The 20316-nt window shown below is 44.2% G+C and overlaps 3 protein-coding genes across 5 annotated transcripts; 1 reads left to right on the top strand and 2 right to left on the bottom strand.

Annotated features, from left to right (window-relative positions):
- Positions 1-475: 475 nt before the first annotated feature.
- On the bottom strand, positions 476-3721 carry LOC124337590 (protein MCM10 homolog). Its single transcript, XM_046791635.1, has 8 exons — positions 3593-3721; positions 2615-3528; positions 2385-2553; positions 2219-2313; positions 1781-2152; positions 1310-1720; positions 1061-1252; positions 476-996 (listed from the first exon to the last, which is right to left on the bottom strand). The coding sequence occupies exons 1-8, from the start codon at positions 3618-3620 to the stop codon at positions 922-924; spliced, it is 2256 nt and encodes a 751-aa protein (XP_046647591.1). The 5' UTR covers positions 3621-3721; the 3' UTR covers positions 476-921.
- Positions 3722-3800: 79 nt separating this feature from the next.
- On the top strand, positions 3801-5391 carry LOC124337604 (uncharacterized protein At4g17910-like). The gene is made up of 2 exons (XM_046791651.1): positions 3801-4930; positions 4996-5391. Exons 1-2 carry the CDS (start codon positions 3851-3853, stop codon positions 5311-5313), a joined length of 1398 nt encoding a protein of 465 aa, XP_046647607.1. The 5' UTR covers positions 3801-3850; the 3' UTR covers positions 5314-5391.
- A 2-nt stretch (positions 5392-5393) lies between these two features.
- LOC124337584 (laminin subunit beta-1-like) lies at positions 5394-18111 on the bottom strand. Of its 3 annotated transcripts, none has more exons than XM_046791627.1 (14): positions 18010-18111; positions 15695-16284; positions 12918-13130; positions 11904-12025; positions 11708-11835; positions 11464-11632; positions 11119-11387; positions 10650-11043; positions 9362-10577; positions 9083-9293; positions 8023-9019; positions 6699-7955; positions 6251-6617; positions 5394-6176 (listed from the first exon to the last, which is right to left on the bottom strand). In XM_046791627.1, exons 2-14 carry the CDS (start codon positions 15753-15755, stop codon positions 6037-6039), a joined length of 5544 nt encoding a protein of 1847 aa, XP_046647583.1. In that variant the 5' UTR covers positions 15756-16284; positions 18010-18111; the 3' UTR covers positions 5394-6036. The 3 variants fall into 3 exon arrangements, with proteins under 3 accessions (XP_046647583.1, XP_046647584.1, XP_046647585.1); XM_046791628.1 differs by having other exon boundaries at positions 12918-13127; XM_046791629.1 differs by lacking the exon at positions 12918-13130.
- Between the last annotated feature and the right edge of the window lie 2205 nt (positions 18112-20316).

The raw sequence follows: 20316 nt of genomic DNA, 5'->3' as shown, positions 1-20316 counted from the left end.
ATTTAAAAAAGGAGTTCTTATGTCTTTGGATTTGTACTGTCGCATATAAAGACATTTTTAAAAAATCATTCAAAATATTAGGGTTCTATTGTCGGTGGAGTTCTTCTTTCTTTCTTTGTGAGTTCTACCTCTACGGTCGCCATAACGGCGGATTGTCACCCATCCCGCCAGGTGACGCGATTGTCTTCGTGTGAGGAAGTATTCCACCGACAATTGAACCCTAATATTTTTAATGATTTTTTAAAAATGTCTATACATGCGACAGTACAAATCCAAAGACATAAGAACTCCTTTTTTAAATATTATAAAAAATACCCGACCATAGAACTCCAGTGCCCGACATTAGAACTCCACTACGCGACAATAGAACTCCAATAAATTCTTTAATTATTTTCATGTTCGACAATAGAACTATTGAATTTTAAATATTTTAAATGTCCGACAATAGAACTCCAAAAAGCACATGATAAACAAGAACACCTATGTCATCTATTGAACACCTCTGACACTCCAAGTCCCAACAAGCAAAAACGCAATTTAGTTTTGTGAGACACAACATTGAATTTTTGAATTCTAGTCATCTAGTGACTGGTGATATTGTAGATCGTAAAAAACATTACTGCTTTGCATTAAAAGAAATGACTAAAAGATAGGCCTAATATCATAAAAACCAGTAATTGTTAGCTGTTAAGTTATTGAAAAATGTTAGAAAACATGTTACAGTATTTGAAATAGCCTACATAGTACATTCACAAAATTTTTTTCTAAAACATTTTATTGTACCTGTTAAAAAGGCATTTTACAGTTACGCGATTGTCAAAATTACGAAAAATATTATCACTAGCCTTTCAGTTTAAATTCGACTTCCTGAAAACGTGATTGCGGTTGATTGAGAATTTTGTTCCGACAGCATTTCGCAAATCAACAATTAAGATTCTTCCTTTCTTCACCGCGTATCAATAATTCTTCTGTAGGTAAAGTAGGCCCTTTTCGTTCCTGTAAATAAAAAAGAAATGGTTCACCTTTGTTCTTCAAGGTGTAAACAGAAAGATTTACAGACCTTAGCCATTGCTGCCTTGACCCAATTCGAGCTACCACAGTGTGTGCAGGGACGTTTAGGAAGCCTATCAAGGCTGATGGTTCTCTGTTTACAATCCTTACATTGGAAAAATCGCTTTACCGCTTTGATTGTACGGACTGGATGGCCTTCTCGACGACATAATTCAGAGGCTGACAAAGCTGTATAATTGCACTGTAAAGAAAGAAGATTTGAATATAGAGGAATTTGATCAATGAAAAATATAATTACTTTTGAACAAGTGACTGCAGTGGTTTTAATTTCAAAAGTGTCGAGCATTTTTGTCTCCATTTGCTCCTTTCTTTCCAGTTTGTTAAAGTAGAGTTCACTTTGTTGGACTTCAAACTCATCAATCAAATTCGCGTGCGTCGATTTGGCCTCTAATAGTCCGTCTAGCTCGGTTTTACTTCTTTTTTGTGGTCTCGGAAGATCTGCATGATCATCATCGGCAGTTTCCCTCGTCTCTTCATCATCAGACGTGTTAAGAGCGCGCTTTCTAACTTTAGCCTGCATTTTTGGCGTGGTTGGTTTCTGAATGGGATTATTAGGATCGGATGGTTGCAGCTGTCCTTTAAGCCTAACAAGTTGCAGCGCTTTTAATTTGGCCGACATCATTCGCGGATGAGGTTTTGAAAGGCGCGCCTGGTGTAAACATGTCGGTGAAAAAAGTGGTATTTACTTTTGGAACTATAATTTCCAAACCTCATCAGAGAGATCAATTTCCTTTTGATCTTGCACCAGTCCTCGACCAAGCAGGGGAGTCGACAGAGCGGCTTGGCTTGCTTTCGTCTGGATCGCCTTCATTTCTAGAAGTTTCTGTTGATGTTGCTGGATTAAGTCTCTAGCTGTTATCGATTTCATTGGCGCTGTAGGAGAAGAGATTGGTGCAGATCCTTTCGAGCTCTTTGCCTGTTGTAAACATTTTAGTAAGTTTCGGGTCCCAGCAGTTGGATTTAACAACCGCTCGGAAAATTCAGTTTTCATATTTTTTCTAGCCAGATTTTCTTCTTCCTCTTTCAATCTTGCAGCTTGACTTTGCAGTTTGAGACTGTCCAATATTTTGTTATCCTTTGCCTGAATAAGAAATTACAAAAATTTTGTTACGGTGACACTCGGCTTTGTAATTATTCAAAGAAATACCTTGGAAGCTGGAGGTGCCACTACTTTCCCCGTAAATATTTGTCCTCCATAAAATACCTCTTCTTTTCCCAAGACTTTTTGTTTCAGTCGATCCTCTGTTTAACAATCAAACATAATACAGAATAAGTAAGGAAAATTAGAGAATTCAAAAGAAATAGACTACTACTTGTAGAAAGACCAGTTCCCGAAAAATGTGATTGGATTTCCGATCGTTTTGCACTAGACTTTTTGAATTCATTTTGAACGTGGTAGATGCAAAATTCACATTCCGTTTTATTTACAAAGGAAGTACATTTACTTCCGTCTTTACGAGTTGCACGACACCAACCCAAATCCTAAGAATCAAATTAAGCTAATTGGATGGAATTTGAAATAGAACGTGATTGAAAGTATTACCTTAGAACCTCCAATATGAAGAATTTTCTGGTGATGATCAACTGTAAAACTTAACTCTTCCGGATTGCTTTCTTTCATGAAATTCGGGTTTAGGATTCCTATGACGGAACCAACTGCCATCTTCCAGTGAGTAGTAAACACTTCACCAAACAGGAAAAATGATACTTGCTTGGTGCAATCTTTCAAGTCATTCAGCTTCCAGATGGAATATTTTTTACCCTTTTGTGATGTTCTAGGCTCACTTTTGGATATCACCACTGCCATTGTGACCCAATCATCTTTGATATCTCCACCTCTCATGTGAGTTTTGATTTGTGATACTTTGATTTGCTTCCTGCCTTCCATTCTTTGCATAAGAGTGCTTGAACCAATAAGAGGATTGATAATTTTGATGCCAAAGAAAGGGTCTGTGAATCCATTATCACTAGTTACTGGAACTACAACTGGTTTAACAGAAGCTCCACTAAGTTTTGTTAATGCTCCTTGTTTTGATTTCCATCCTTCAGGGCAGTTTTGGCCCTTGAGCCTGTCCACTGTGGGTTGGTGGGCTAGTCGTTGTTTGACAAACTGTCCAAATTCGTTATAGTTGTTTACAGTTCGATTTCCCTCCTCATCTTCTGAGCTATCAGACTCTTGAGTGTGTACCAAACTGGAGCCCTCTGTTTTTACAGTGTTTTGTTTACCAGGTGTTGATTTGAAATCCAAGCCAACATCTTTTAATGTAGGTACTGTAGGTTTGGTATCATTTTGTTGCTTCAGCTGATCCTTCAGCATAGCCATCTGTTTCTCCATGTCTTCCAACTTTTTCTTAAGAATATCAGACTCACTCGGCTCAGGAGCAGCAGCAGCAGCAGCTGAAGAAGATGGTTGAAACTCATTGTCTTCATCCAATAGGTCTGCCAAGGCATCAATATCTGTGTATATCAGTAAAGAAATCAAGATCAGACTTTACACGACAACACAAGGATACAAAATTACCACAAATATCGTCCATATTTTCTGCCATTTTTCCCGACAATTTTGATATGATACTCCAAATATTGTGAACACGTCTTACTGAACGAGGTTTTTGTTTCTCTCCTTATGTGTTTGCCGCGAAAAACTAAGTTGCCAGATTGGATTTATACGTTGAGCTTGACAAACAGAAACAGCTGATAAGAAAAAGATTTGTTTACTATCAGTATCAGACGACGTGAGCTAAACACCCTATACTGCAGTCATCATTTCAGCCTCACCATGGACGGGTTGGGGGCTCGTGAAAAACACATTGACTTCATTTCTAATCATAATGGCAGTTACCCGTCAGATATTATTCTTTCTACTCTACCTGCACCTCTTTCAGTTGCTTTGACTTCGGTAGTATTACCTTTTCTTTTACCCACCCGATACGTTTTGTTGCAGTATTCTTCACGAATATGGATTCATCTACTCATTGAGACGTTGACAGTCGTTTGCCCTATTTTACTATCGTTTACGACACTGTCGTGTTCAACATCACTGAACGTTCCCATGTTTTTGCTCCTCATCATAGGCTTAATGATTTCTGCCCCAAAATGGTGGAATCCCAACATTCCAGTTTTGAACCACTTGTTCTCTTTTCCTCTCCCAGAGAAGAAACCTTCATTCCTAACCAACTACCGAGCTGGTATGAACCTAGCAACTGCAATCTGCATATTGGCAGTAGACTTTGCAGTATTTCCACGAAGATTTGCCAAGACAGAAACTTATGGATACAGCCTGATGGATGTTGGTGTAGGATCATTTGTTATTGCTAATGGCTTAGTGGGATCTAGTCAAAATCGATCAGCCAAAGCATGGTCTAAAACATTCCCAATACTACTCCTTGGCATATTCCGGCTTATAACAGTCAAGCTGTCAAACTACCATGAACATGTAACAGAGTATGGTGTTCATTGGAACTTCTTTTTCACCTTAGCAATTGTGAAAATTGCCTCATCACTTATCAAAACAAATTTCCGGCCGATTGTTTTGTCGTTCATCCTTTTGGCCGTCTACGAATTAGGATTGAAATTAGGACTTGAAACCTGGATCTTGAGCGATTTTCCAAGAAATAATTTGATCTCCGCCAATCGTGAAGGAATTTTTTCATTGCTGGGCTACATGGCAATATATTACGCCGCCTGCGAGTTGGGTGATTACATCAAGAAACCCAAAACCCAATTCAAAGAATGGTTACGTCTATTGGTGGTACTTGCATGCCTCTCCTTCTTGGGTTGGATTTGCCTCCAGGTCAGTGAATCTTTTTTTGGACTGCCGTCTCGAAGGCTGGCCAACACATCGTTCTGCTTGTGGATGGTAAGATTTCGTCCTAAATGTTTTCTGAGCTACTGTTAAATTAATTGTACATTGTTCTTTTTTAGATGACTTACAACCTGATCATAATGTCTGCTTACTTATTGGTCGATTTACTCCTGGTGACGTTCGACCTTCGGCGAGAGACCGATGCTCCGGCTGATACCTCCGCCTTGCCCGTCTTCCGCGAGCCCTATCTCCTAAGATTTATAAATTACAACGGACTGGTATTCTTCTTACTGGCTAATTTATTGACGGGGCTTGTCAATATGACTTTTGACACGATTCACATGGCGACGTTCACATCAGTTATCCTGCTCTTCAATTATTGCACTGTGCTCTGTCTATTTGTGGCCGGGCTGTACCTATGGCGTATCCGAGTGTGAAAATCTTTGCTTGTTTTTCTTGTTGTGTACATTTCCAATACAGACGCAAGGTGCTGGTTACATTTCCAGTAAAACCTATCGTGGTTTGTAATGTCGCTTTTATTGTTTTATCGCTCCACAGTCTCAAACAATAATAGTTAAGTGATGTCTTGGGGTGAACACACTGTTTCGGTGGAAGGATGGGAGAGGAGGAAGGGCGAAACACATAACGGGTGGGAGGTGGAGGAGGAGGAAGAGGATTGGATAAAAGATGCGACCATTACATCCATGTCTTTTGATTTTTTGTTAAGAAAAAAAAAACTTTCAAGGCACAAGATTCTGTTTGTAAAGAGAATCAAAAGAGATTATAGTAGATTCGTTTTCAAACGATCCAGTCATATAAGGTCATATAAAAAATTAAAAAAACAGAAAAGAGAAAAAAAAAACGATGGAAAAGCTTGAAGAAAAACAAATTTGGCACGCTGCAGTTAATTCAAGAAGGCACCTTATTGAGTGAGGGGAGAAGATTCACGGTAATTGATATTGTTTCTCGACCAAATGTACATCAAATGCAAAGTAGAGGAAGGAGACTGCTGTGTGCTGTCGATTGAATTCGATAGGTTTGGATTACGTGGTATAAAATGATGGACTATTGACGGATGCTCGTTTGGAGAGGGTAATGCGACTGTCGCAATAGACGAGAGGCAGTGTGGGAGGAGTTGATGCTATCATATATCTAATTTCCTACTTTTGACAGGTGCGGTAGAATTCAGAGCGATCGCTAATAACCTGCAAGTAGTCGGTCATGCGCACATTCATTGCCATCACTTGATCAGACAGGTCGGTCAGCCGGCGCTCATGCAGTAAATATTCATCTTCCATTTCTAAAATTGAGAACGAATGTTTTTACAAAATATACTTCAAGTCGCCAGATAAAGTCGAGATAATCCAAACATACCTTTGAGCTCTTGAACTTTGGCAAACACGCTAGCCGACAGCCGATTTGCCTTATCTTGGAGACGGGCAGAGCGCTCTCGGGCATCACCACTTCTTGCCGTCTTCTCTTCCAAAGCTTTCAATGCTCGCTGATAAGCCGTGTCCAGCTCGGATGCGCCTTGTCCAGCGCGCGAGGCTAACGATGCAGCCACATCGGATTCACGAGCCGCTTCTTTCACGTCTCGCTCGTTTTTGATCAGCTTGCGCTGAAGTTCCTTAAGCCTCTCCCGTAGTCCTTCCACCTCCTGGACTGATTCACTGGCTTTCGCTTGAGCATCGGCAGTCTCGCTGGCAATCTGCGTCAGATGGAGTTCGGCCGCACTGATATCCTAATAAATTGAATGAATCCGACGTTTAGACTAACGAACTGTTTAAAATTTTGTTTTAAATAATTCTTGTAGCTCAATTACCTTATCTGCTGTTTGAATAGCTTCTTCGGCCTTGTCCTGAGCAGCCTTGGCGGCAGCCAAAGAGTCAAGAACCTGCTGGGCAACAGTCAGAATGCCCTGAGCATGAGCTTTGGCCGCATCGGCACGATCTTTGAGGGCCTTAGCCGAAGCCAAATCTCCAGACGTCTCGGCCAGAATGGCGTCGATGTTGGTCAGAGATGAAATGGTTTCGTTGATTCGACGGGCTAGGTCAGTAATCTGTTCGGGTTGCAATGAAATGCCCTTAGACAAAACATCGGTAGCCAGTGAACGAATGTCGGCCGGACTTGCGCCAGACTGCTCGAGGTATTCGTCAATTTGATTCATCAGCTCGTCGACTTCAGCTTTGGCTGCTTCTGAACGATTCTGGGCCAATTCGGCGGCCAAAAGAGCCTCACGGGCCATCACCCGGGCAGCCTCCGCTTCCACTTCAGCCTGACGTACGCCGCGCATCATCTCTTCCGATTCGGACTGCCGATTGCGTAGAATTCCTTCCGCTTCTTTGGCCAAACTGAGCGCATTTTCTGCTTTGGTAACGGATCCTTCCTCGCATGACAGAGCTCCACATTTTCCGCACCCGCCGCCGCCGCACAAGCTGTCGCAAGGATCACCGCGTCCGTCACAGACGGCGTCGTTCAACTCGGGTAGGGATCGTTCGATAACGGCGAGCCGACCACCAAGATCGGCCAGATCGGCAGCGTTTCTTTGCTGACTCTCGCCCAGCTGTGGAGCGACACGCGACAGCAATGCTTCCGTCCTCCTGCGTTGCCTTTCCGAGTCGCTGACTGGTTGTTGAGTGAATTCAACCCGATCTTGAGCTTTCTGGGATCGCTGACGAGCTTCACGTGTCAAATTCAAAGCTCCTTCGACGTTGGCTTCCTGCAATTTGGTGGCGTTGTTCTTGAGTGACTGGGCGGCAGTTTGCAGATCGGTGGCTTTAGATCTCAGGTTTGAAAGTGCCAAAACCACGGAGAAGACACGTTGGGTAGTGTTTTCTACAGTGGCATCCAATCCGTCCATTCCTTGACCGGCCATTGTCAAATTCGTTTTGATGGAACTGAAAAGTTCTTCTAGTTGGGATAACTCGTGGCCGCTGAGAGTAGTATTGAGAAGCAGAGCTCTCACGTCGCTCAACTTATTTTCCATCGTTTCAAATTCTCGGGTGTAAGCTCCAGTTGCTCCCGTCTCGCGGATTTGTCCGGCAGCCACTACCACTTGTTCGGTTTGTCCGCGCAATTCCTAAATATAACAATTAAATTGTTTAGATAATGGTAGACATTTTTGATTTTTGATTTCGCATAAATACCTGAAGAATGCGATCCCAGTTGTCGAAACATTCGCCGCATGGCTGGCAGTCGGGAACGATGGCGCCGACGTATCCACGAGCGCATCGATCACATTTCTCGCCACCCATACCGGGCAAGCAGACGCAGGCGCCCGTTGCGTGGTGGCACTGTTGGGTGGCGGATCCCAGTGGATCGCAGAGACATGGCCGACAAGAGTTGTCGGACGGATTACCCCAGTAGTTGGCGCGACACTGATCGCATTTTCGTCCACCGAAACCTTCGCGGCATTCGCACTGGCCGTCGAATTCGTTACATTGGGTCGAAAGTGAGCCGACTGGATCACAACTGCAAGCCTCGCAACCTTCGCCTGAAGCGATTTTCCAGTGGTCGACTGCGCAGCGATCGCATGACAGACCCTCCACGTTGGGCAAGCACGGGCACTGTCCGGTCTGTCGGTTGCAGACGGATGGCCCTTCTAAAGAGGAATCGCTGCCCAGGAGGTTACAAACGCAAGGTGTACATTGCTGGGAAAGGGCATCGCCGAAGAAGCCTTTCTGGCAGACTTCACAGCTGAATCCTTCAGTGTTGAATAGACACTGAAGACATTCACCCGATTTACCAGCGCAGTTGCCCGGTCGAGAAAGATCAATGTTGTTGCTACATTGGCAAGGTCGGCACTGGCCACCAAGGACTTCTGGATTCCCAAAATAGTTGTCAGCGCAGACGTCACAGCGGGGTCCGGCGTAGCCTTCTTGGCATTCGCAAATCACGTCTTGTGTTTCGCGGTCCAGCGAACACCGAGGAGCGTAAGAATGTCCCGAATCGATGGTTCCTGGGCAAGGGCAGGCACGGCAAGGAATGTCGACACCCAAACGAGGGTCTCCGTAATAACTGTCCAAGCAACGGTCGCAATGGTCGTCGGTCGTAAAATCGCGACAGTCAAGGCATCGGCCTGTTCGTGAATCGCAAAGGTCGGCATGTCCGTTACATTCGCAACGTTGGCACGAAGGGAAGTTCCTATCATTTAAAATCATATTTTTAAAACGTTTGCAATCTTTTTAAAATAGACTATAACTGTACCAATATCCTGGTTGGCACTGGTCACAAACTCGGCCGTAAGTATTGGGTCTGCAACGACATTGTCCAGTTCCGCTATCGCAAAAGTTGTCGAGCGAGCCAACAGGATTGCACTCGCATGGCGAGCAACCTTCTGGCCCGAATCCAAAGGTGCCAGGAGCGCACTGGTCGCAACGACGGCCAACGACGTTGGGTTTGCACGAGCACTGACCACCTACACGATAAACGTCAGAACATTAGTTCGTTCAAATTAAAAACCATGAACAAGTTTTAGATTGTTACCTAGCGAATCGCAGATGCTGCTCGAGGATCCAGTGGGATCGCACTGGCACTCGAAACCGGATCCAAGGACGTAGAAGCCGATACTGTAGAGATGTTTCTTGCAGACTTCAGGGATGTTGGTCTTGACGACGGAATAAAAGTACTGGGCGCAACGGTAGTGATCGAACTCTTGGCGACGGTAGTCGGCGGCCGGTGATCCTCCCAAGAACGGGATTGAACCTGCACGCGGTACGACCGTGATGGAATCGATCAGGACAGCGGCTGATGGAGTTTCTTGATTGGAGTCGTACGACTTGAATTCCAGCCGGACGTTGTATTTCTTTCCGGCTTCCAGGCAAGTGGGCGGATAGATGACAGCGTGACGAGCGCCGGATGGGAGTGATACTCTCGATATTTCTAGACCGCCACTAGGTGGCCCTTGTTGATTGAATTGATTGGCGCAAGGTCCGTCGGGATCGACTTCACCGGGTCGTTCGACGACGACTCGAACGTCTTCCCATTGACCGGACAGCTGAGGCTCGTAACGAATGACCAAATCGTATTCCATCGATTGGCTGATGGCATCCAGAGTGAATTGGATGGAAGAGTCTTCGACAGCACGAACGAAGCCAGGTCCAGTCCAGCTGGGATCACGATCTCTGTAGGGTTCACGGATCTGGAGCTGGGCACGATCGGAAATGCCTCCATATTCGGCCTCGTAGATTTTGTAGTCGAGCAATCCAGCGAAGTAGCCTTGCTCTGGTTGAGAGCAAGTGCGTCCAGTGACATGCGGTCGGCATTTGCACTGACCAGTCAACAGATCGCAGTTGTTGTCATAGGAGCCTCCAGGGTCACACTCGCAAGCCTTGCAGCCATCACGAGCCTCCGACAGGCCCCAGTGTTCAGGCAGACATTGGTCGCAGTCACGCCCAGTCACGTAGCGTTTGCAGACGCATTCGCCACTGTAGACGTTGCAACCTTGATTTTCGTAAGTGCCCAGCAAATTACAGCTGCACACCTGGCAACCGTCTGGGTTCTCTTCGGTGAAGTTCCAGTATCCGTGCTGGCATTGGTCGCAACGGCGACCTTCCACGAAACGTTTGCAGTGACACTGACCGGCCTGGACGCCACCAGAAGGATCAGAGCGAGCATCGCAGATGCCATCATCCAATGAACCGCGAGGATCGCAGTCACATGGCAAGCAAACGTCGGCATCGCTAATCGCCTTGGTAGGATCCTGAATAATAAAATTAGAATTGCCATTAGAAAAATTTAAATTGTCAATTAATTTTAGTTTTCCTGATCAAACCTGGTAGAAGAAAGCTTTGCACTGTTCGCAGTTGCGGCCCATAGTGTTGTGATTACAATCGTCACAGACACCACCAGAGATGCGCCCAGTGGCTTCGTAGACGGCCGGATCGAAATGACACTGGCCTGAATGTTGGTTACAATTACAGCGTTTGCAAGCGTTGGTCTGGCGACCAATGGCCGGCCTCCAGGGCAGATCGTGGTAGAAATCTTCACACTGCTCGCAATTGAGACCCTTGGTGTTGTGAGTACATTCGCAGCGACCATGAACCATGTCCGTCCGCTCGTCTACACCAGGCAAGGGCAAACAGCGAGAAGCGTGACCGTAACACGAGCAAGAACCTCGCACCACCATGTCATAAATGGCGTAGTAGTACTTGTCCTGGATCTCCTCCCTGGAACGAATGAAATTTTTAAAAATTCCTGTTAATAACACGGACGGAAATGCGAAATCATTTGAATAATCGGACCTGTTGTCAAGGAGATCGTCACCGAGAGTATGCAGTTTGGTGAAATTGACGCGCAAGTTGGTCATTTTGAGGAGATTCTGGACCTCTTGCGAGTAAGGATCGTCGATGGGCAAGTTGGGCGGCAAAACGCGGAAGATGACCTCACCTTCGGTTGAAGGAGCGACGCCAGAGTAGCGCGATTCGCAAATGACTTCCGTCAAATTGCGCGGGGGCTCACGGGACACACCCGGGAATGATTCAGCGCAATTGTAAGCAAAGTAGCGATAAATCTAGACAGACAAGGACAAAATCCAATTACAATAGACTGCAATGCCAAAAGAAAACTTTCTTGCAATTTTTGATTACCTTCCATGTGCGCCCGAAATCATAAGAGCGCTCGATAAGTAAAGCGGCCGGTCTAAAGGTCTTGAACGTCATGATCAAGTGAGTAAAATGGAATTCTGCCTCCAGGTCCAGCTGGATGCTGACGTTCTCAACGCCGTTTTGCGCTTGCCACCAAGATCGCCGGCGAGACCTGCAAAAAGAAATAAAAGATTTAAAAATCTCGTTAAAGGAAGGTTTAAAGATCCTTTTTGATTAGATAACTCACGTCGGGGTATAACGGTAGAGAATGTTCTGAATGTGATGGCTGCTGGGACTGTTGACCTGCTCCGGCCTCGAGTCACACCAGAAACACTTTTTCTTATCTTCCAAATGGGAAACGATGCAATATTTTTCCTTTTTAAAATTAAACAAAAAAGTATTAAAACTATGTCACGATTTGATTGCGAATGAAAATTTGATACCTTCTTTTGGAGACCGCAAGTGGACGAAGAGGACAAACGCATTTCCCTGCCGAGCAACAAATTGCCCGTGGCCGGGTAACACGAACTCTGCTCGCATGGATGCGGCCTTTGCGACACAACACCTGAACGACGGAAATAAAAAATACAAAACGATGAAAACATTTCACGCATTTGATTTTTCGCCATTTTGTTTCGTGGTCGTTCGTGGCGGCCGTAACCGTTTCACGTCATCGAAACATGGCGGCTAGTCAAAACATGTTAACACGCGCAGACATGAGTTCACATCTGCACTCAAGGTTAATTATTCGAATGGAAAAAAAAATAATAATAAAAAAGAAAAGAAACAGAACAAATTTTAGAAATAAAAAAAAAGGGTTGATTATCTTTTGGGGCGGGTCTGGTAAACATGAAAAGAAAAGCTATTTGGCTGGTTGATGTTGCTTTTAAGGAGCGCTGGGCGGAGAGTCCAACTCATTATCTCATCAAATCGACCGGGTTATTTATGTTGGGCCAACACACACACACACACACATACACACATAGAAACACACTTGTCACGCTAGAGCGGCTACGCTGCTAAGAGTATTAATTGGTGTTACTAATACGGCGCTTAAATTAAAACAAATATTAAAGAGTGGAATATAAATCTAATTAAGAAAACCATCCTTCACCAAATTAAATACCATTCCGGAGGAGGCACATGAGAGATAAAATAAAAAATAGGGGGAATTTAGTTGTTTTGTTTTTGTCGGCCTCGGGAAAACGTTGGAGAAAACTGACGTCAAAAAAGGGGATCTAAAATGGCGGTTAGTCGTCAGTAATGATGGCGAGAGAGCCGGTACTAAAAAAAAATGAAATTCATCCGTCATTTGAACGATCCAACACCAAAACACGAGGGTAGGTGAATCTGTCTAAATAATTATTTGTAATTGGTTCGGTTATGTTTGATTAATCGATGTGTGATGATGTGTTGTTTCCATTTCCGGTTGTTTTCGGGGGTCCTGATCAACTCACCTGGTTCGTGCAGGGCTAAATCAGATAGCGGATGGATGCGATCGGCCATGGATACGGCAGACCTAGATGACGACTCGATTGTGTTGGTGGTCTCTTCCGTTTGGTGGGACACGCGGGATTGGCTGTAAATCACCGACGTGTTTCGTACAGATTTTCTCGTCGACGACAATCTGCTTCGCTGCGGCTTGATTCCCGCCGCTTTCCCGCTAACTACTAGACACAGGGCAACACATCCATCAAAAAACGCCAGGCCGGATGACATTTGTATACGACCCGGCAGTACAGCGTCGTCGTCGTATAACATCGTCTTGTTTGTGTTATTTTTATTCTTTTCTTTTTTCTCATTTTCGTCGCGTGTAAATAATAAATCACCGGGGGAACGGAGACGCCCGCCGCCGGTGAACGCACGTGATTTAAAACAGGTACAACAATGGTGTGGAATTAAGCCGAAAAAAACCCTGCTGCCTGCCACCCCGTTGAGAATTGGAAGAAGAAAAAAACATGGGCGACTTGACGTCGGGCGAGAGAGAAAAAAAGATAAAACAAAAATGCCGGATCGTGATGAATTTTAAACCAAAGCCTATTACTATGTTTATAATATTCTGTGATTTCAAACGAGAAACTCAAAACTTGAGAGTCGGGCCTTCGCCTCTGGTCGGATTCTAACAACCCGAGCGTTCCAGGGACCCACCTTTTCCCAGGGAAACCCAAAAAAAGAAAGAAGGGAAAAAGGAGAAAAAAAAACACACGTACAAATGTATAACCTCTTGAAGAAAAAGGGCCGTTCCTCTCATTCCTAGTGGGTACCTTACCTTGGGGAGTCTAGTCGTTAAAAGATATTTTGAAGTTTATGACGGAAAAAGAAGTCAGCCAGGATTTTCCTTCTCACACGAGAAAAGAAGAAGAAGTCGTTATTTTCTATCTAGTGGAACACGGGCAAGTGTCATCAGGGCAGTTCAAACTGTCACGGGATATATTTTTAGGGCCGGTCATTCACGAACGACAGACAGACAGACAAAAAAAAAAGCTGCGACTTTCTTTTTCTTTTACTTCGTAGTCCCTTACAAACGCCCTTTTTGACGCGGTTGAAAAACCGGAAAGAGGCCGTTGGGGATGAACGAACTGGGTCGGGATATAAACTAGACTTTGATCTTCTTCGCGATTGCCATTAAAACATCAATTGAAACTATAGAAAATATGTATGTCGGGTGGCGACGCAGGGCAGACTTGTTGATGTCCAGAAAAGTTATCGCTGACGTCTGGTTTTTTCTTGGTGCGTCTCTCTATTTCTCTCGACATTTAATAATAATTCCCCTACTCGCTTGGTTTTTCTTCTTCTTCCAAAGTTTCCCGACAAGGAGCCAAGACGGACCACATGTGTTGTAGAGGGAGGAGGAGGAGAGGGGGTCTGTGCATCTTCTTCTTCTCTTCTTGGTTTTTCTTCTTCTTCTCTTGCATTTTCATCATCTCTTTTCCCTTTTGCCCTGTGTTTTCCGAGTCTCTATTTTCTGTCTCGGCCCTTTTTATTTTGTTGGCTCTTTGGCAGAGAGTCGAGTCGAGGGTTCCGGACACCGAAAGAGCTAAACGGATCGAGTTGCAGTGCGACATCTGTTTCGTGTTGTTTGGGCTCCTTATTTCAGTTTTCTAGAAAACCGAGGCTTTCTGGCTTCTTCTTCTTCTCCCTCATCTTCTTTTTTTCAATGGGTCTTATCCGATTCCCTCAACCCGATAGATGACCACCCAAACCACTCTCTTTTTCTTTTTTTCTTCTGGCTCGACTCGTCGTTTGCTTCATCCGACCGCGTCTACGTCGTCTACATGAATACCAGAACACTGAAATGACTCGCCGATGGGTTGGCGGGAATGCGCATGGATTGGTGTGGGCATCTATATATCTTCCGCACCCAAATGACAAACAAAGAATCCCCTATTGAGCTGTTAAACGACGACCGTCCTGGAAACACTTTCTGAACAGAGAGTCAAGGGGGAACGCGGAGAAACATCTTGCGGCCAGATGGGACTCGACAAATTACCACCATGGAATGACTGACATCTACAGAATCAAAGCGAAATGCTCCGTGGCCTCCTTTCTCTCCATGTTGGACATTTATTTTTCTATCACTTTTTTTTAAAGCTTTGTTGGGATCCGGTTCGATACAGAAAGTTATAATCAGCCGCACGGATGCCTAGCGTGGTTGGGTAATCAATCGCGATCCTCCCCTTTTCCGCTAGCGATTGCTGAATCAAATTCGGTTTTGAATCATCAACCTTCGAAACCAGATGGAATAAGTTTTTAGTCCTCTTTTTTGTTGTTTTGGGAGGCAAAGTGATGGATGTTTATCAACAGGAAATAGTGATGGATTCCCAACTTTTGGCTTTCCCACGGTGTGGATGCGAGTCCTCTTCTTCTCTTCTTTCTCTCTTTTAAATATATACAAATATTTCTAACTCACTCCTCCCCCTCGACTGTTATCACTTGAGACCAGAACCGGCCAGTGGGAAATAACACTATCAGTCTGGGACATTCGTCGGACTTGTAAGGCACACATATAGTCCGTACTACTGCCCATCGCTATCTGTTTCCTATCAATTTCAGATAAAAAAAAACTCTACGCCATTTCCCCCACATCTTTCTGTTTTTTAAATGGCGAAATCATTGGATAGCATGGAACATTTTTACGATGGGAATCGCGAGAGATGACAAGATAACTCGAAACAGAGAGAGGAACCGTAGAAAAACAGAATGAATGAAAGATCAAATTGAAATGGGTTCTTACCGGTTGTTAAGCAGGTTGCAACGACAACGATGAGCACGAGTAGACTGAATTTGGAATCCATGTCTAATCTACGATGAGTAGAGGTGGATCTTTTTTTTTTCTATTCAATTCTTATTAGATCCACTGACGTGACTATCCATCCGGATCGGGGAAGGAGCAGTAATTTCGCGACTTTTTTCTTCTTTTTTCTTGTACCACTGCTGGAACTTTTGACTGAAAATTCCAACCCCAATCGAATATAAACTTCGGATTCTTTTCTTTTCTCCGGGAAATTAAAAACACGGAAACACAAGTTCACGCCGGCTCGTTTTGTTTTGTTATCTTTTTTCGCGATTAATTTTTTCGCGTTTTACGTTGCGGTCGGAGAGAGACTGCTAGTCCTAGCTCCGCCGCGGCTCCAGGACGTATGAGAACCAAGCCAGCCAATCCCTACTACCACAGCGTTAGTTACTTGCTCCAGCCCCCAAAAAAAATCCGGGTCTTTGGTCGTCGTCCCGGAGAACCGCTAGATGGCCTGCGTTCCTCTTTCTTTTTCTTCTTTTTTGAACGATGACGAATCAATCGGAATTAAAGCCAGGCGGCACGCGATCCTTGAAAGACAAATATGACAGAAAATCAGATAAGAAAGTATAAAAATAAAAAAAGGAGGAATCCTTCAAAAAATTGTCTTGAAATTTCAAAAAAAGGAGGGAGAAAGTGAGAGAGATGCCATATCCGAGTGAATGACGACAGCATTTCATTTGTTTCTCTTGGCGCCAAAGGATTTTTTTTTTTCAAACGAAGTATATACCTTGAAATTACGCGCACACAATTCTACCGCCCAATCACCAAATATAGTCACGACGCTCCGAATTAAGGCGAGAGGATTACCCAACATTTTTCTCAGATTCGAGGCGGCAGAAGAAGAAGCTGCGCTTTCACCAGAGGCGCAAATTCATTTTGGGACACACCTCTCTTGTGGGTTGTTGATCTGTCCGACCGTGCACACACGTTGTTCTCAATCAACACACCGAGATCTTGTTTGCTTTGACTGACGGTTGTTGTTTTCGTGCAGCGGTGGAAAACAAAAAAAGAAGAGAAAACAAGAGCGCGGTCTTTTCCCGTCAAACGAGTCGCTTGACGTGCGTGTGTCGTTCGGGACTAATTTGTAGGACGAGAAACGGATAGGTGCACCATCACCATTCACGGGTCTCTGCCATCAAAGTAACAACAATAAACGGTCTGCGTGCTGGCCAAAAGAGTCAACAATGAGCCCCAGCGGACAGCAAACACCAATCAACCGTCAGCAACCACCGGGAGCATGACCCTACATGGCTTATCACACCAGGGGCTGTCATCGTCAAACAGATTGGCGCGGACACAAAGAAACAAAAGGGACCCAGACAGGAGAATGCCTACTACATCAACCGGGGGGTTATGATACAATACAACGCACACGGTGCGGATGCCGATTTAACGAGCAATTCACGAGGCCCATTTAAAGTGTTCAGACGATTTCCCCCCTATCTCGAAGTTGGGTTTGTTTCAATGCGAGGAATGTGGTGGTGCTGGTGGGAAACCAAGTGGGGGATATAGAGAGAAGAGCAGGTCATCGGGCAGGTCAAACAAAGCCCGGCGAGTACGCTGACAGATGAGAAATGGATCTCGTTTTTCCTGACTGCGGTCGGGACGAGAAAGCCTACACGCACGCACGCCGATTGCCCCCAGGGCGGGAGATGAAAGAGTCCAACTGGAAAGAAAAAAAAGAACGAGGAGAGCAACTCCAGCACACATAGATAGAGAGAAATCTGTTATGGCATCTTTTATGTTGTGTAACTGCATATCTGCACACAGAGAACGAAGCAAGAGGTCTGCTGCAAGTTGCCAGGTGCTTTGTGACTTCCAACGGCACCAGAAGAGACTCTCCTTTCAACACTTCTAGTATTACAACCAAATTTGAGGCTATGAGGGGGTCTTCTCCTTCCACCAAACTGACATGAAACTTCAATTGATGATGAGCTTTTTGGCATGCCATTCAACTAATGATGCAAGACTTATCGTAATTCACTTGACACATATGCTCTCTGCAGGGGGCAAGAATTTAAGACCTACCCTCACAAAAATGTTGAAGAGAAAGGACATGTTGTACCCCCCAAAACCTTAAGAGACATTAACCAAAACTCGGTCATTCGAGTTTCTCCCATCATTCAAGTCTCGTCGTTATTATTTGTTAAACCCAGTAAGTGGCCACGAAGACATTCAGAGACAGACACAATATACCACACGTGGAGGGATTAAAAAGACTTGTGCACTGAATAAAGAAAAATGAAAAGTACCTGCTAGGAGAGATAAACAAACACAAACCACAGATTCTTGGTCACTTGTTTGTTTGTCACTTGTCCCCCTTCTGTGTTGTGTACACTTGCTGGGCACATGGAATTCCAATTCGATTTCCCACGGCCCGCTAAAGAGGGGGCAACCAGTTGCCAATCAAAATCCAATAGATGGCTCTCTATTGTTTATTATTTTCCCCCTAGTAGGTGGTGTCATCTGTCAGTCGAATCGACCAGCATTTCGCTGCACCATCTTTGAACGAAATGCGCCAGGAACAGGCCAGAACAGTGGCTTTTTATTATGCATGCGGAAATCGGAGGACGAAATCCGACGAAATCTATTCATAAGACGACGATAAATAACTCACGTGAGACATTGCTTGACGTTTATTTTTAGAACCCAAGCGCCAATTTTGGATCCCGCCGCCGTCAACCTTGTAACGTACGTTGTCAAGGACTATTTGCTCGAATGCGTTTTCAACCATTGTGACACACGCAAATCTTTTATTCTTTGCATGTAGTCTCTGTTCTTCCCTTAAAAACACAAAACAAAAGGGCCGCCGTCGACTACGGTGAAGGTTAAAATCCCACCATTTGCGATGTGAACCGAAGCGAAACTTTGTGCGAAGAATGACACCTTTGGATTTCACCAAGATGTGGGCGGAGGTGACCGTATAACACGGGGGTATTACACGGGTATTTATATGATTATTTGCACGGTGGGAATTGAATATAGTCAAAGTATTCGCATAAATAGTCGAGGCCTTTCATTTAGTTGCATTTCGCACCCGTCATTATTATGCAGCGCCGCTTGACGTTCGTTGTGTTGTATATAAGACGGGCTCAACAGCAGGGGAACCTAACCGACACAATTGCATTCCTTATCGCCAAAAAGGATACAGCAGTCGTGAGCTCTGCCATCACAAAAGCTTTAGACCGGCAGTAGATTCTTTTGCATCTCTCTCTCTCTCTTGGAGAGCGCAGCAACAGCAGCAGCGATGGCTGTCGACAGCATGAGGCCATTCTGTAGTATCTTTATATTCAGAATACCTTTTTATCTAATGTATACAACATATATATTCTATTCAATCCGCATAGAGAGGAGAGCTCCTTGATGTTGTTGACATTGTACACACACAAGACGATGGAAGAATGTCTTGACCTTGTCCGCCGCGAAACGCCGATACAACAGGAATTCGATCCCGGCCAAAATACTGTGCGGTTGTCCTGTGGAGATTATTGTTGGTGTATATGTGTGTGCACCTACACAGTTTTCCAAAAGTCCAGAGTATGCAGCGACAAAGTGTTTGATTTTTAACAACTGAAAATGTGCGATAAATACCGTTCGTGCTTGGATTAGGTGGGCGATATTATAGGGATCTGATTACCGTTTCTGATCTCCGTCGAAAAGACTTTTAGACCGTTGTGTCCAGCCACAAATGGGACCCTATGGCCGTCCTTGGAAGCGATTTATTTCGCAACGTTCGTCGTAAATATAAGAAATAATAATAAAACACATACAGATAAATGGGGTCGACATTTCATATCAGCTGCTGAAAAATTTTTGTCCAAAATGTGTTGGGCTGCGTAACCAAAGACGCCGATTCGTCCGCAAGCGCGATAAGTGATACACCCATTTACGTAATAAACATAAAGTGCTTAGCTGTGTGTGTGAAAAAAATAAAAGGGGAATAAATAAAAGATTTCTGGGAAACGATTTCAAACGAACTTTAGAGCAGCGCGAAGTGGGGGAGAATTTTCAGTGGTGGGAGGTAAACAGAAATTTTTAAATTCAATTAAGTGAACAACAACCGAAATCTCTGTGGGGCCAAAACTATATAATAATAAAAGGAAAAGTTCTTTTCTCCTATAATTTCTGTTGGGTCTAGACGAAGGTCTCTTACCTACTTTCATTGATTGCGTTTTTCTTTTTTAAAGCTTTTTGTTGTGTTTCCTGAATGGCATTATTGCCCTACTGGTCGCGTAATGAAATGATCATGACTCGAATTTTAACAACAATTTCTGGAACGAAGAAAGTCCTAGCTTTTTTTAACAAATACTCGGACCTTTGCTGCTGTTATATTCATTAAAGCTGTGCGGGCTCCTGCTGCACACCTCATTGTCTCCCACTGAATAAGGAAGGAAGGAAAAGAATGTCTATTGATTGAAGAATAACTGTCGAGAATTTTTACATTATGTAAATAGAAAATCGTACATTGTTGCCGTCCTTGTCGTTGTCTCCTTTGATTGAAAAATCCCCCAGCGCTCTTTTTCTCAAACTTATTATTATGATGTAGATTACAAATAGAT

Source organism: Daphnia pulicaria, chromosome 4 (genome assembly GCF_021234035.1).
Source record: "Daphnia pulicaria isolate SC F1-1A chromosome 4, SC_F0-13Bv2, whole genome shotgun sequence".
NCBI classification, from domain to species: Eukaryota; Metazoa; Arthropoda; class Branchiopoda; order Diplostraca; family Daphniidae; genus Daphnia; species Daphnia pulicaria.
Note: the sequence above shows the minus strand (reverse complement) of the source record. Positions and strands in the feature narration are given on the sequence as shown.